Below are 14,111 nucleotides of genomic sequence, written 5' to 3'. Positions count from 1 at the left end.
GGAGTTTCAGTGGGTGAGGGGAGACCTGATGAGGACCTGAGGACAAGCTCTGCAGGTCAGGCCCAGACCCTATGATGCAGACCTCCACACCTGAACTGGTGTGGAGGTGCACTCTGCTCAGAAATGAGTAAACATTTGAGAAAACCAAGAGTGACTTTCCTCTCCAGGGAAAGCAACTGCAATATACAAGTAAACATGGTGCATAAGAATATATAAAGTAATTTCATTAACTCTGTTTTCTTTCCACTTTTATCTCTTTATCATCCCAGTCAATCTGAATTTTCAATAAATGGATAACTCCACCATGGTAACTGAATTTCTCCTCCTTGGCTCTCCTGATGGCTGGGATCTGAGTTTCCTCTATTTCACAGTATTCCCAATGACCTACTTGGGTACCTTGTTAGGGAACCTTCTCATCGTCACTGTCACCACTGCTGACCAGAACCTGCACACACCCATGTACTTCTTCCTCAGGAACCTGTCCATCCTGGACATGTACTTCATTTCCATCACTGTCCCTAATGCCTGTATCAACTCTCTCACTGGCATTTCAGTGACTGGTTGTGCAACCCAGATCTTCCTGGTCATTTTTTGTGCAAGTGTTGAACTTCTGTTTCTCACCATCATGGCCTGGGACCGCTATGTGGCCATCTGCCAGCCCCTCCAGTACCCTCTCATCATGAACCCTCAATTTTGTGTCCGCATGACCCTGGCTTCATTGCTCAGTGGTCTGCTGTATGCAGGTGTGCACACTGGGAACACATTTTGGCTGTCCTTCTGCAAGTCAAACGTGGTCCATCAGTTCTTCTGTGATGTCCCCTCTCTGCTGAGGCTCTCCTGTTCTGACACCACCAGCAACAAGGTCCTTATTCTTGTCTCTGCTGTGGTCATTTGTGGTGGTTGCTTCCTTCTTATTGTCGTGTCATATTTTCGCATATTTTCTGCTGTGCTGAAATTTCCCACCAGAGCCCCAGGGAAGGCCTTCTCCACCTGTACCCCTCACATCCTTGTGGTGTCCATCTTCCTCAGTTCCATCACAGGTGTGTACCTGAGGTCCTCAGCAACCTCTGACACACTCGAGGACATGGTTCTCTCTGCCTTTTACACCATGGTTCCTCCCTTCCTGAATCCTCTCCTCTACAGTCTCAGGAACAAACAGGTAAAGGACGCTGTGAGGAGATTAATGGGAAGACAGTTGTTCTCAGGGAAATGATAAAGATGCTTTTCAGTGCTATTCTTATTTTACTGTTTGAAGTTCTTAATTAGAGATCATGCTCTTCATAGCTAGGCTTCAGAAGTCATACTGCTTACTCTAATGTCACCTTATTGGGTCCTGGGTACTTCAACTTGTAAAATAATTTTTGTTTTAATTTATGAAATCATTTTTATTTATTCTTCATAAAATGTATAATGTTAGCAAATGCATCTTTAATTAATGAGTATAATTCAAGTTGTATGTTATAATCATTTGAGATTATATCTGTTTATGATTCACCAAATAGTTTGTAGTACTTCAATCAAGTAAAGTCACAGATGCAAACCTTATAAATCAATCATGAGAACAACCTGATATCATTTGACCATATTTAGTGGTCTCATTTAGTGATGTGTGAAATAAATCTGGAAGGTCTCTGGTACACAATTGTGTCAATTTAAATACATTGGAAATACACAAAAATCAAATCCTAAAGAAGTTATAACCAAAAGTGTAGAGGGAATCATAGTAGCATTTCTCTCCTTCTGGAACATAGAAAAATAGAATAGTCCTTGTCCATGAAGTAAACAGAGGGCCATGGTTACCAACCCCTGTGTCCTGACAGTCAAATGCATCCCCTGGGGAAGACAAATTGCCTTCCTAGGCCTTGTTGGCTGCCAGTCTTTTTTATGTCCATAATTGACCCAGAGATGGGGACCAAACCTTGGGACTAAGTTGCAGTTGAGCATTCAGATGGTTGCCTCCACCATGTAACTTAATTCTGTAACATTTAAGACTTTGTCATGTCTGATAAAATGAAATGACAGACACTAATTATCTGACCTAAGTGTCTCCCCTATGTCAACTGTCAACTTTGTATAAGTATGTAATGTAAGCCTGTATCTATACATGTCCTCTAATGCCTTTTTGCAGTCTTTCATCCTCTCACACAGGTTATGTCTTTTTAAATATTTTAGTGGCCTAACTGGTATGTGTTTTGCTAGTTATTAATTGCAACTGACATATACTCACTGTCAAAGTATCTTGAAATTTTAATATAACAAAATAAGAAAAAAAGAGTTCATACATATTGTAGGCAATGCATCAAACTCCAAATTCTAAGAATGATTTTTTCACCAGTTCACTAATAAGAAAAAGTGGACAAAATTATTAATATATGTATTACCTAGGAAAATACAAAAATCTAAATATATGTGTATAATGAATAACAGAATCTCTTAACATTTGCAGACAAGGGAATACTTGTAGTCAGGACCAATGAGCACCCCAGACAATCAGCAGGAAGCCTTGACCTGCTGTAACAGGATCCAACCAGAACACAGGCTCCATCCACTGTGTCTGATTACTGGGTCTCCCTGCTCCAATGATCCCTGTTAGAGCAGAAGGCCCTTCAGAGCACCACAGATGACTTCTGTGACCTCCACTTTTACAACCATAACCTACTGAATCCTAATGAGTGGCATTCAAAATCTTACATGAGTTGAGGTGACAAGTAAATTAAGTTTAACTTTAATGTATAAATTTAGAAAAAAAAATTAAATAGAATAACACCATTCCTATTGAGAGACATCCATCTTGGTGAAAGTCGTTGAATGTTTAACTTGTATTGTAAGATATTTTAACCAAAAAAGATGGTTGCAAAGGAGATGCAAATAACTAAATATTGGTACAAAGACTATATGAAATCCCATATCTGATGTCAAATTATGCAAAGCCATGAAGATAACTTCCCAAGGACAGAAAAAAAAAAGAGAACATCAGTTAAAAATAGATAATAGCAGCAACTAATTAATAAGATATTTCTTTTGCATATAAAATAAGGGATTGTTTTAATCTATTTTCTGTGGTTCTTCTCTTGTTATTTATTAAATTATCTGCATCAAGAGACAATATCACCTTTACAGACATGGACATGGAAGAAGTAGTACTAAGCATGTGATTTAGTGTGGTCTACTGTTAAATGATTCAAAACAGAATGATAAGTAATGTCATTTTGACTTGGTGAAAGTGGCCATGTGAAGGCTCAGACTGGGGTGACAAAGGCATAGGTACTGAGTTTGGACACTTGGGTTCAAAGGGCAAGTCTCAGCAGCATGGCTTGATGAGGCAGTTCCTAGGAGCAGACTGACAGCTGATGAGCTCACAATGGGCCCCAACTTACTGGATCTAATGAGTTTCCTGAGCAAATGCTGAAGTTACTCTGTTTTTTTGATTCTGCTTTCTTTCTTTCTTTCTTTAAATATTTATATTTCTTTTAGTTGTAGTTGCACACAATACCTTTATTTGTACGTGGTGTGAGGATTGATCAAACCCAGGGCCTCGCTAATGCTAGGTGAGTGTTCTACCACTGAGCCCCAGCACCAGCCCCTTGATTCTGCTTTCTCAGTAAGAACTTAAAGGACCCTACAGTTTGTTAGTGCATCTGGTGATGCAAAGCTGGAGTGTAGAATATTGGAGTGTAGAATATGACCAGGGATGGAAGTGACCAATTCAGATGTGTCCCAGTGTTCACTGAATCATCTGTGCAGATAGATATTTACATCAATATCAATTCAAAGTTTTAGATGTTCTTCTAATTTTTGTAATTTTATGGATGCAAACATAGTTGTTCAACATTTAAAAAATCAGAGATATACACAAACTTGAGCAGAGAAGTAGAAGCAGAATCTAGTAGAAGTGTTGCATCTCCACCTGGTCCAGCAGCCAATCATGCTTGAGTCAAAGATAGAAAGGTTCCTTTCTAATGTACCAACAAAAGTGGATTTACTATGAGTAAAATTGCTCCTACTTTTATTTCAAGATACTGGTGCCAATGCAATGGCATGAAAGGCCACAGACTTCTATAGGACATAAGATTCCCAGTAAGACAGGATGTTCTTCCATCTTAAGAATCCTGCATCATGTCCAGATTTGCTCTGTCAAACTAACATGTGTCCAGCTCAGTCTACTCATCAGGGTGAATATTTTATGGTGTGTGGGGCATCAGTGTCACTTTTCCCCAATTTAGCAAGCCTTATTTAAACTTGGAATTGTATAGGATCTAGGATAAAAGATGGGGTGCAGAGTTTCCTTTCAAAAGTCAAATTGTTGATTTTTAAACTGGAATTGAGCTTTTATCCTACCTTAGTCACATCTCTTATGATGAAAGTGCAATATGCAAGGCCAGTATCAGTCCTGAATAGCTTAAGGGTTGATGTGAGTCTAAGAAGCAATCCCTGAGAACTACCCCTGCCTGGTCTAGGAGTAGGAAGCAACATTTTCTCAGCTGCTGGGACTACATACCAGTCGCTGTGGAAATGCAAATAATTTATTTTTGTTAAAATACCTCTTTAGAATTGTCTAATAGCACAGTGTGGGCCTCACTTCTCAAAGCTGGTATTTAGGTGGAGAAACTTCAGGTAGAAAGGTCAGCAAACTGAATTAAACATAAGTAGAAAACTGCAACTAATGAGTTTACTGTGAGGTTCCCAGATAGAAGACTTGAATTTTGCTCACTGACATCCACAGTCCCTCTCTAAGCTTCATTTTTTGTGAAATCTGGAGAAGTGCTTCTAGCCCATGACCCATGCTGGCTTCATGAAAGAAGGCTCAAATTGTGAGAAAATGCTAAGGAGTTTTAAATAAAAGAGACAAGACTCTAATTACCTTTAAAACCAGCTCCATCCTCAAGCCACCAAATGTGGTAGGGAGGTTTACTGAAGAGGATAGCAAGAGAGAGAACATGTCAGGTAGTGGACTTTTATTGGGGAACAAGAAATTTGGGGGAAAATACCATCCAATAGAGAGTAAGGGAGGCAGCATCCCAAGGTCAGGAGTGATGATTGGACCTTCGGGGCATTTGACAGACATGCCTCTGCATGGACAAGCCTTCAGACCTGGAGAAGGGTGGGGAAAGTTCTGCACAGCTGTGTCTAAGCGCCTCTCACCCAGCCAGGGAGCTAACTCAAATCATGTGCGAGGATGGCCTACCACAGTGGCTAAAGTCTACAGAAGGCCCACGTGCTATTTCAGCAGTCCCTCTCCATTCTGGCTTTTACTTACTGGGTTTCATGGAATTGCAGTCACATGCACTTAGGGTATTTTCATCTAAAATGCTGTATCCTGTTTGAATGGAGTCAGTTAGGAACATAAATAAATCACCGCCAAATCTTAGTAACAAGTATATCTTGGTGGCACTCAAAGAGAAATATGGACAAGCACAACATTGGCTTGACTGTTTTAGGCAGATCCTGAGTCAAATCAAACCACATGTGTCTTTTTTGTGGAGAAAGTAGGAACATTAAGAATAAGATGACAAGAGTGACAGGAAAGAAGAGCTCCAATTGGTAAAAATACCGTAATGCATCCAGAGTCTTAAACAGGAGGACAGCAAAGCAAAGAGCTCAGACAGGAGAAAGAGCACTCAGTCAAGGAACTGTGATCTGCAACTTCAGCTGGGGAAGGGGCCCGCTTGGTGTCTCAGGACCCTGGAAAGGCTTCCCTCTACATGACAGTGAACACTGGCTCTGCAATTACCTTTACAGAGTACAGTAAAGTACTCCTGGTTTGACAGCCTGTAGTCATTTCCAGGATGACTGCTTAGTTTTAAGTCTGAAGGAGGAGTCCACAGGGCACACGTCAGGATCTTACTGACACACTAGCTAACCACAGTTGATGAAGGCCCTTTTCAAATGGACCCAAAGTCCAGATTTCTCTGCAGCCTCTTCTAAAACTGTAGTCTCTTACCTGTGGGGAGCATTTGTCATTGTCAAGAAGTTTAAAACCATCATATATGAGCTCCTTACTGTCTAACAGCCATTCACTTGGTTTGACTCTCTTCTTTTTGGTGCTAACTATGAGCAAGCAAAAAAAAAAAATAAGTGTCATCTTGAAGAGTGATGTGGGTGTCACCCTAGTGGGATCCCCTGTTCTACTTTCCATGTCACTTCAGGAAACCAGTGGCCAAGCTCACGGCCACAGCAGAAGTACCATCCACCTTGTGTCTCCATGCACCTGGGCAGCATCCTCACGGGGAAGCAGGAGGCTGTGTCAATGAGCCCACCTTCACTCACAGGCTGCACCCACACACCCTCACCTCAGAAACACTGTCCTCTGTTGGGTTGGCTCCTGCTGTCCTTGTTTCAGTATCCGCCCATCAGTACCAACTCACAATCATGAGCCCTGACTGAGGGAACAAGTCTCCATGGAACCATGAAACCCCAGAGACCCAGCTTTCCAGCACATTCCTCACATGAGCCAGGATGCAAACCTTGACTCCCAGTGAATCTTAAGATGGGTTCTGTTAGAAAAAGCCATTGAAGTTCTGCCAAAGCTACACAGAAACTGTTAAGTGTTGCCAGCCATCTGGAAAAGACACACAGTCTTCTACCAGCATGACTGTGCACCAAGGAAAATAAAATAATGAGACTTTTTTGGGCTCTCTGACACGGGCAGTTGATTTTTTTCCCACTATAATTTAGTACAGGCTACTGGAAGTAAACTTCTTTCACCTGGTAAGACCAAAAACACACCCTCAGTGTCCTGTCAGGTAAATATTGACATTTCAGCCTTACATCAGGATTTTTAGCAGAGACTTGACAACCTGCACCATCTCCAGGACTAGCAATTGTCGATTGTGAAATACTGATTGGACCCACCAAGCAAGAAGCAGGAACTGCTCTTGGCTGGCTGACAATAATTTGTGTGTCAGAAACAGAATAAAAACAATAAAAGCTCAGGGTCTCACATATCAGGAAAACAGCTGGGATATCATAGTCTGGGTCATTAGATTTGCCCTCTTATGTGAAGTATAAGTCATTGTATCTGGTCTCTTCTACAACTGAAAGGAGTCACACTGGGTAGAGAGCTGCTCTGAATTTGCAAGACATCCTACTAGTTGCATGGATATGCTACTTCAGCCCACTGACCAGGTGGCCATGAAGCTTCTGACTCTCAGTGGGAAAGAGAAGAGAGGGCTCTGTGGCAAGTCCAAGCTGGCATGCAAACTTCTCAGTCACTTGAGCCCTAGGCTCCAGCAGAACCAGACATGTCTGAAGTGACAGTGGCTTTCAGTGACACCGCTCAAAGCATTTGGAAGGTCCCTATAGGTGAAGCACACTATGGATACTTCAGTTTTTGTAGCAGATTCTTGCCATATTCTGTGAATACATTTCTTTATTTTAATTGGTATATATTAATTAATTTAAAATGGAGCTTTGTAGAGACACAAAGCACTACAGGAAACCAGCATGAAGAAATGCATGCTGAGCACCAGAGGATGAGTCCTGGAGTGAGGAAAGGAATCTTGAGTTCATGCACTTGCCACAGCTTAGAGGAGAAGAACTACAACCTCTGTTCAGACCAGTAATGTGCAAAGCGAAGGTATCTGTGGGAAGTTATGAAACAGGCATGAAATCATCTTCCTGAAACTTCTACTTAGCAAGGAAGACTTCAGGACAAACAGATGAGATAGAGCAAGAGCATGCATCCAATAGGATAGGGAGAAGAGAAATTGCCATTGTCATTGTCTGATATATAGAACTCACACACGCCTGTGCAAACACACACCCAAAAATAATAATTGCAAAATTGATAGCACATTTAAAATAAAATTTTATTTTATTTACTCTGGCTTGGGGTGGTGTGATATCTTTTAACCACTATTATCAGTCACATGTATCCCTGGTGCACAAAGAAAGTTAAATATATATGGAGAACTTCATCGTCTTTAGATCTGTATCATAAGTAAACATATTTTTTGTTTGTTTGTTTTTATTGGTTGTTCAAAATGTTACAAAGCTCTTGACATATCATATTTCATACATTAGATTCAAGTGGGTTATGAACTCCCATTTTTACCCCAAATACAGATTGCAGAATCACATCGGTTACACATCCACATTTTTACATAATGCCATATTAGTGACTGTTGTATTCTGCTACCTTTCCTATCCTCTATTATCCCCCTCCCCTCCCCTCCCATCTTCTCTCTCTACCCCATCTACTGTAATTCATTTCTCTCCTTGTTTTTTTCCATTCCCCTCACAACCTCTTATATGTAATTTTGTATAACAATGAGGGTCTCCTTCCATTTCCATGAAATTTCCCTTTTCTCTCCCTTTTTCTCCCACCTCATGTCTCTGTTTAATGTTAATCTTTTCCTCCTGCTCTTCCTCCCTGCTCTGTTCTTAGTTGCTCTCATTATATCAAAGAAGACATTTGGCATTTGTATTTTAGGGATTGGCTAGCTTCACTTAGCATAATCTGCTCTAATGCCATCCATTTCCCTGCAAATTCCATGATTTTATCATTTTTAGTGCTGCATAATACTCCATTGTGTATAAATGCCACATTTTTTTATCCATTCATCTATTGAAGGGCATCTGGGTTGGTTCCACAGTCTAGGTATTGTGAATTGTGCTGCTATGAACATCGATGTGGCAGTATCCCTGTAGTATGCTCTTTTAAGGTCTTCAGGGAATAGTCCGAGAAGGGCAATAGCTGGGTCATATTGTTTGAATTGCTTAAGTTTAGGAAGATAAATTTAATATATAGCATCTGCTTTTTATCTCCAATATTTTACAAGAAGAAATTTTTTCAAAATTATAGTTGTATACAAGAGTAACTTTATTGATCAATGTAGATGTTAGATATTTTAAAGAATATGAAGAAAGAACTAAAGTTGAGAAAATTATGCTTCCTCCTGACTAATCATTTTCTTGTAGTGTCAGCTGCCGGTGGGCACCCATTGGCACCACCAATGAGGCCCAACCTGGCCAGCAGGTGGCCTCATACTGCAAGGTCCAACACATCTCCTTTCTATCTTCTGTGTCTAAAAATCTGAAAAATTTCCTCCAAAGAATCTATAATAAATTGCATTTATAACACATTTTATAATGCTAATTCATTTTCAAGCAATCCATTTCATGACACCAATGTGAAACTTTGACTTTGCATGTAGCTCAACACTGATTTTGATGTAGACTATCATGTTAATTATAAGTCTGCTCATGAACAGTTAGATGAAAAAATAAACACTTGATCTTTTGATTTGGTATGCTGACATCTTTTCCCATGTTGCAAAAATCTCTCTTAAATGACAGGAATTTCATTTTACTTTTTGGAAATCATTTTTAATATTAATGCATGCTATAATTTAACTACCTACACAATGTCTAGCATATAAAGATTGCAGTGAATATGTTGATCTAAGAAAATGAAATAGACCAATACTTTGAACTTCAAATCTAATTTTGACTCATTTCAATTTTTATTTTATTTTTTAGTTGAGATGTAGTGTCTGTATGTGTTAGACAGAAAACCATGTTAATGTGATTCCCTGTCAAACGTGTGATGATCAAAACTGAGCAACCTCCTTAGACCTTTGCCTTCCTGTATGCTGGGCATGCAATCCTCCTCTTCTCCAGTCCTTCTGAGTCCTCACCCCACCTGCTCTCTCCAGTAGCTTCCCACTGCCCTAAGGCAAGTCTAGGGCCCAGTCCCCTCTTCTCACTGGCTGGGTGGCCACCCTGACACTTCTTTCTGTCCTCCCTTCCCAGGCCTTCCGTGTCTTAAGTGATACCACCCCGTTCTCTTCTTCCCTCAGATCTGCTTTTCAGCTTTCACAAATGATTTTGAGTGTGTGGTGTCTGCTTTCTGGGTCCATTTATTCCACACAATGACCTCCCTTCCACCAGTCTGTGTCCAGCATCAAGCGACAACATTTCACGATTTTTCACCCTGAGTACCATTCTTTGTGACCATATTCCACACATTTCTCCATTCACCCACTCAGGGGTATCCAGCTGGAGGCCATGCTTCAGCTTCAAGGATTAGACCATCATGAAACCCCATTATCGAGATGATGTTTCTTGCTAGCATTTTTCATACTCAGACTGAATATTGTAAGTAAAACACTGTAATAAATAAGTTCATAAAAAGATGCCTTGATATTTAAGTTTTTCTAATTCATTTTCATTATAAGTAACACATAATAATTTTGCCATTAATGAGATTCATTGTGAAAATGAATAGTAAATGTGGCTCTACCAGAAAACTTCTAGAACTAGTAAATGAATTCAGACAAGTAGCAGGATATAAAATAAACACCCATAAATCAAATGCATTTCTGTATATCAGTGACAAATCCTCTGAGAAGGAAATGAGGAATACCACCCCATTCACAATAACCTAAAAAAAAAAAAAGACACTTGGGAATCACCTTCGCGAAAGAGGCGAAAGACCTATACAGTGAAAACTACAGAACCCTAAGGAGAGAAATCAAAGAAGACCTTAAAAGATGAAAGATCTACCTTGCTTTTGGATAGGCATACTTATTATTATCAAAATAACCATACTACCAAAAGCACTATACATATTTAATGCAATTCTGATCAAAATCCCAATGGCATTCCTCATAGAAATAGAAAAAAAAAAGAAATCATGAAATTCATTTGGAAATATAAGAGACCCAGAATAGCTAAAGCAATCTTTAGCAGGCAGAGTGAAGCAGGTGTTATTGCTATACCAGACCTTAAACTATGGTACAGAACAACAATAACAAAAACAGGATGGTACTGGCACCAAAACAGACTGGTAAACCAATGGTACAGAATAGAGGACACAGAGATTAACCCACAAAATTACAATTATCTTATATTAGACAAAGGTGCCAAGAATATGCACTGGAGAGAAAATAGCATCTTCAACAAATAGTGCTAGGAAAACTGGAAATCCATATGCAAAAAATGAAATTAAACCTCTATTTCTTACCATGCACAAAAGTTACCTCAAAAAATGGATCAAGGACCTATGAATTAAAAGAAGAAAAAGTAGACCCTAATCTCCATCAAGTGAGATTAGGCCTCAACTTCCTTAATAAGATGCCTATAGCACAAGAATTAAAACCAAGAATCAATAAATGGGATGGAATCAAACTAAAAAGTTTCTTCTCAGCAAAGAAACAATCTGTGAGGTGAACAGAGACCTACATCCTGGGAGCAAATTTTTTCCCCTCACACATCAGATAGAGCACTAATCTGTAGGATATATAAGGAAGTCAAACAGCTAAGCACTGAAAAAATAAATTACCCAATCAATAAATGGGCCAAGGACCCGAACAGACACTTCTCAGAAGATGATATACAATCAATCAACAAATATATGAAAAAAAAACTGGCCTAGACATTCTTGCCTGTCCAAATCTCCACTAAGCAAGTTTCTAACAGTGACTTGAGACTATGCAGGTTACTTGTTAAATGTCACCACTTATTTTTGGACTCTCAATTTACCCAGGGGATCAAGTGATAAGCTCATGCCCCAGTGTTTAGAAACAAGCAAGCACAGTATCTCTGCAAAGCTATATCAATAATGCATGTGCCAGGAAAGGGCCCTCAGCAAATGCTGTTGGTCACCCCTCAACTGTCACTGATGGAGGAAATGAGGCTGAAGCCACCATCGCACTGAATAGATTTATGCAGATTCTTCTCTGGGTGGTCTCTGTGATTTAACTAATGTCTTCTCACGTAATCTTTCTGAGCAGAAAATAAAAACTAAAGAAAAAGAGAGGCCTCTGGAGCACTCCTGTGAGAAAGCATGGTCCCAGGGAGCAGGGGAAGGGGAGGCCCTGTGCTGGGTGCATACGCCCCTACAGGGGGTGGCGCCCTCTACAGGCTGGACTTTAGCCGGCTGGCTTCTTGTGCCCAAGTTTTCACATATGGCCCAGGCCTTAAGTATATATTCCACTTGACACTTATATTTTCAAACAGTGAAATAAATATGGAAAAATACAAAATTTCAAATGACAGCATTTTATACACTTAAAGAATGTACAATTAAATATTACCTTTGCAAATGTTCATGAAAATTAAAGGATTAATGGAAAATAAATTTTAAAAAATCATGTGTACCCAAAAGAGTAGAGACAAAAATTCATAGAAGAAAACTACAAAATTGTTCAGGCAAAGATTTTTAAAAAGCAAACTATATGTTTACTGGAAAAACTCCATCTGGTGCAACAACAACTGAAAACAGGAGAAAACAGCAACTAAAGATAATGACTGACAGCCAGAAGTATCCAAGTCCTAAGTCCATGGCTCCATTCCAGTGGTGATAGAGCTTCATCAAATGCTCTTTCTTCAAAATACAGGCACTAGATGTGTTTTTGCACATGACAATAAATTGAAAAGCTTCCTTCAAACATTAAACGTGACTATAGAACTTGATATCCCAATGAAACCAGATGTCACTTAATATATAAAATATACAGAGAAGAAACTCACTTATGAGCATCAGTAGAACATTCTACCAAACTTCTAAATAAAGTGGGGGATGCACAATGACTCATATACAGACACACAAACACACACACACATACACACACGCACACACAATGCAGCAAATTGGAGATTAATTGACAAAAATAAGAGGTGGCAGCTTTATAGAACATGATACAATGTGTACCTGGGCTTCTAAGACAGTGCCTGCCCTCCACATGCCCAGTGTCCCTGGACTGAAACAACAATCTCTCTTCACCCTGAGGATGATATCACCAGGAATTACTGAGGGCAAAGAATGAGAAAGATGGAATCTCAGTTCAATTCCCATGTTCTGTGAACATATATGTTAATTCCATAAAACAAAATTATTTGGATATTGCAACAAAGTAGATGTGTTGTAGGAAGCTATGGGAACATCCAGCAAGCAGTATCAAAGCTCAGACTACAGTCTTCATGTGGGTTTATCTCAGGTTAACTTCCTTATATTCTCTTGCTTTACCTGCTACACACCACAATGACCATTCTTTAATATTCCACAATGAACAAGTAAAACTCTTATATGGAACTTGAGTTATTTTTTAAAAAGTGAAAGAGGATTGGCATACATATGAAATATAATCTATATTGCTGCTGTTTTCATTCATTTCCATATTATAATTAAAAACAACTAATGCTCTGTTTTGAATGTGTTTTGAGTATTTCCTTTAAAGTTTTATGTGCTAGAAGAATGGTCCTCAGTTAAACTATAGAGGTGGTGTTTATCCTAAAGAATTAAAGTCAGCATACTGCACTGATACATGCATACCCATGTTCATAGCAGCACAATCCACAATGGCCAAACTATGAAAACAGCCCAGGTGTCTCTCCTTGGACAAATGGATAAAAACTTTTGTGGCAATATATACAAAAATTTATTCATCCATAAAGAAGCATGAAATTATGGTCATTAGGAAAATTAATGGAGCTTGAGAAAATTAGATTAAGTAAAATAAGCCAAACTCAGAAAATCAAGGGTCATATATTTTCTCTCAGATGTGTAAGCTAGAAAGGACAAAAAGGTGTGTGGGGTGGATCTCATGAAAATCAAAGGGAGATCAGTAGAGTAGAGGAAAGGTGCAGTTGAGGAAGGAGGAGAGGAAAAGGGAAATATTGGGTATGCTATTGACCAAATTATATTGTTGTAGGTACATATGAATCTGTGACCATTTATCCCATCATGTACCACTGTAATGCAACAATGAAAAATAGAAAACAAAACAGTTCTGAGGTGGTGAGGCCTTGGGTGATTCCATCATCTGAGCAGCACCATCTGACGAGATTGAGGCAGTCCTATAGGACGAGATTCCTTCATGTGAAACCAGGTTTTTATAAAACAGTGAGCTCAGTTCCTTCCTTCCCTCATAATTCCTGGCTCACACAGTGTCCCTTCCTCGCCTGACCAATTCTCTTTGTGGTTTTTCATTGTTTTGGCATATCCAGTGGTGATACCATGATGTTTGGACCATGATATCTGGACTTCCCAGGCACCAAAATAGTAAGCCAGTTAGTTTTGTTTCCTTTAGACATTACCCGAAGCTGTATACTCTTACAGCAACACAAGAACCAAGAAAACTCTTCTTTAAACAAAATTATGAGAAGTC

At 39.4% G+C, this 14,111-nt stretch overlaps 1 protein-coding gene across 1 annotated transcript; it reads left to right on the top strand.

The window, feature by feature from the left end:
• Nucleotides 1–289: 289 nt before the first annotated feature.
• LOC143398921 (olfactory receptor 14C36-like) lies at nucleotides 290–2,251 on the top strand. Its single transcript, XM_076855632.1, has 3 exons — nucleotides 290–1,194; nucleotides 1,728–1,763; nucleotides 2,236–2,251. Exons 1-3 carry the CDS (start codon nucleotides 290–292, stop codon nucleotides 2,249–2,251), a joined length of 957 nt encoding a protein of 318 aa, XP_076711747.1.
• The last annotated feature ends 11,860 nt before the right edge of the window (nucleotides 2,252–14,111 follow it).

Source organism: Callospermophilus lateralis, chromosome 5 (assembly GCF_048772815.1).
Source record: "Callospermophilus lateralis isolate mCalLat2 chromosome 5, mCalLat2.hap1, whole genome shotgun sequence".
NCBI classification, from domain to species: Eukaryota; Metazoa; Chordata; class Mammalia; order Rodentia; family Sciuridae; genus Callospermophilus; species Callospermophilus lateralis.
The sequence above is the reverse complement of the archived record's forward strand: the minus strand, read 5'-3'. Positions and strand labels throughout refer to the sequence as shown.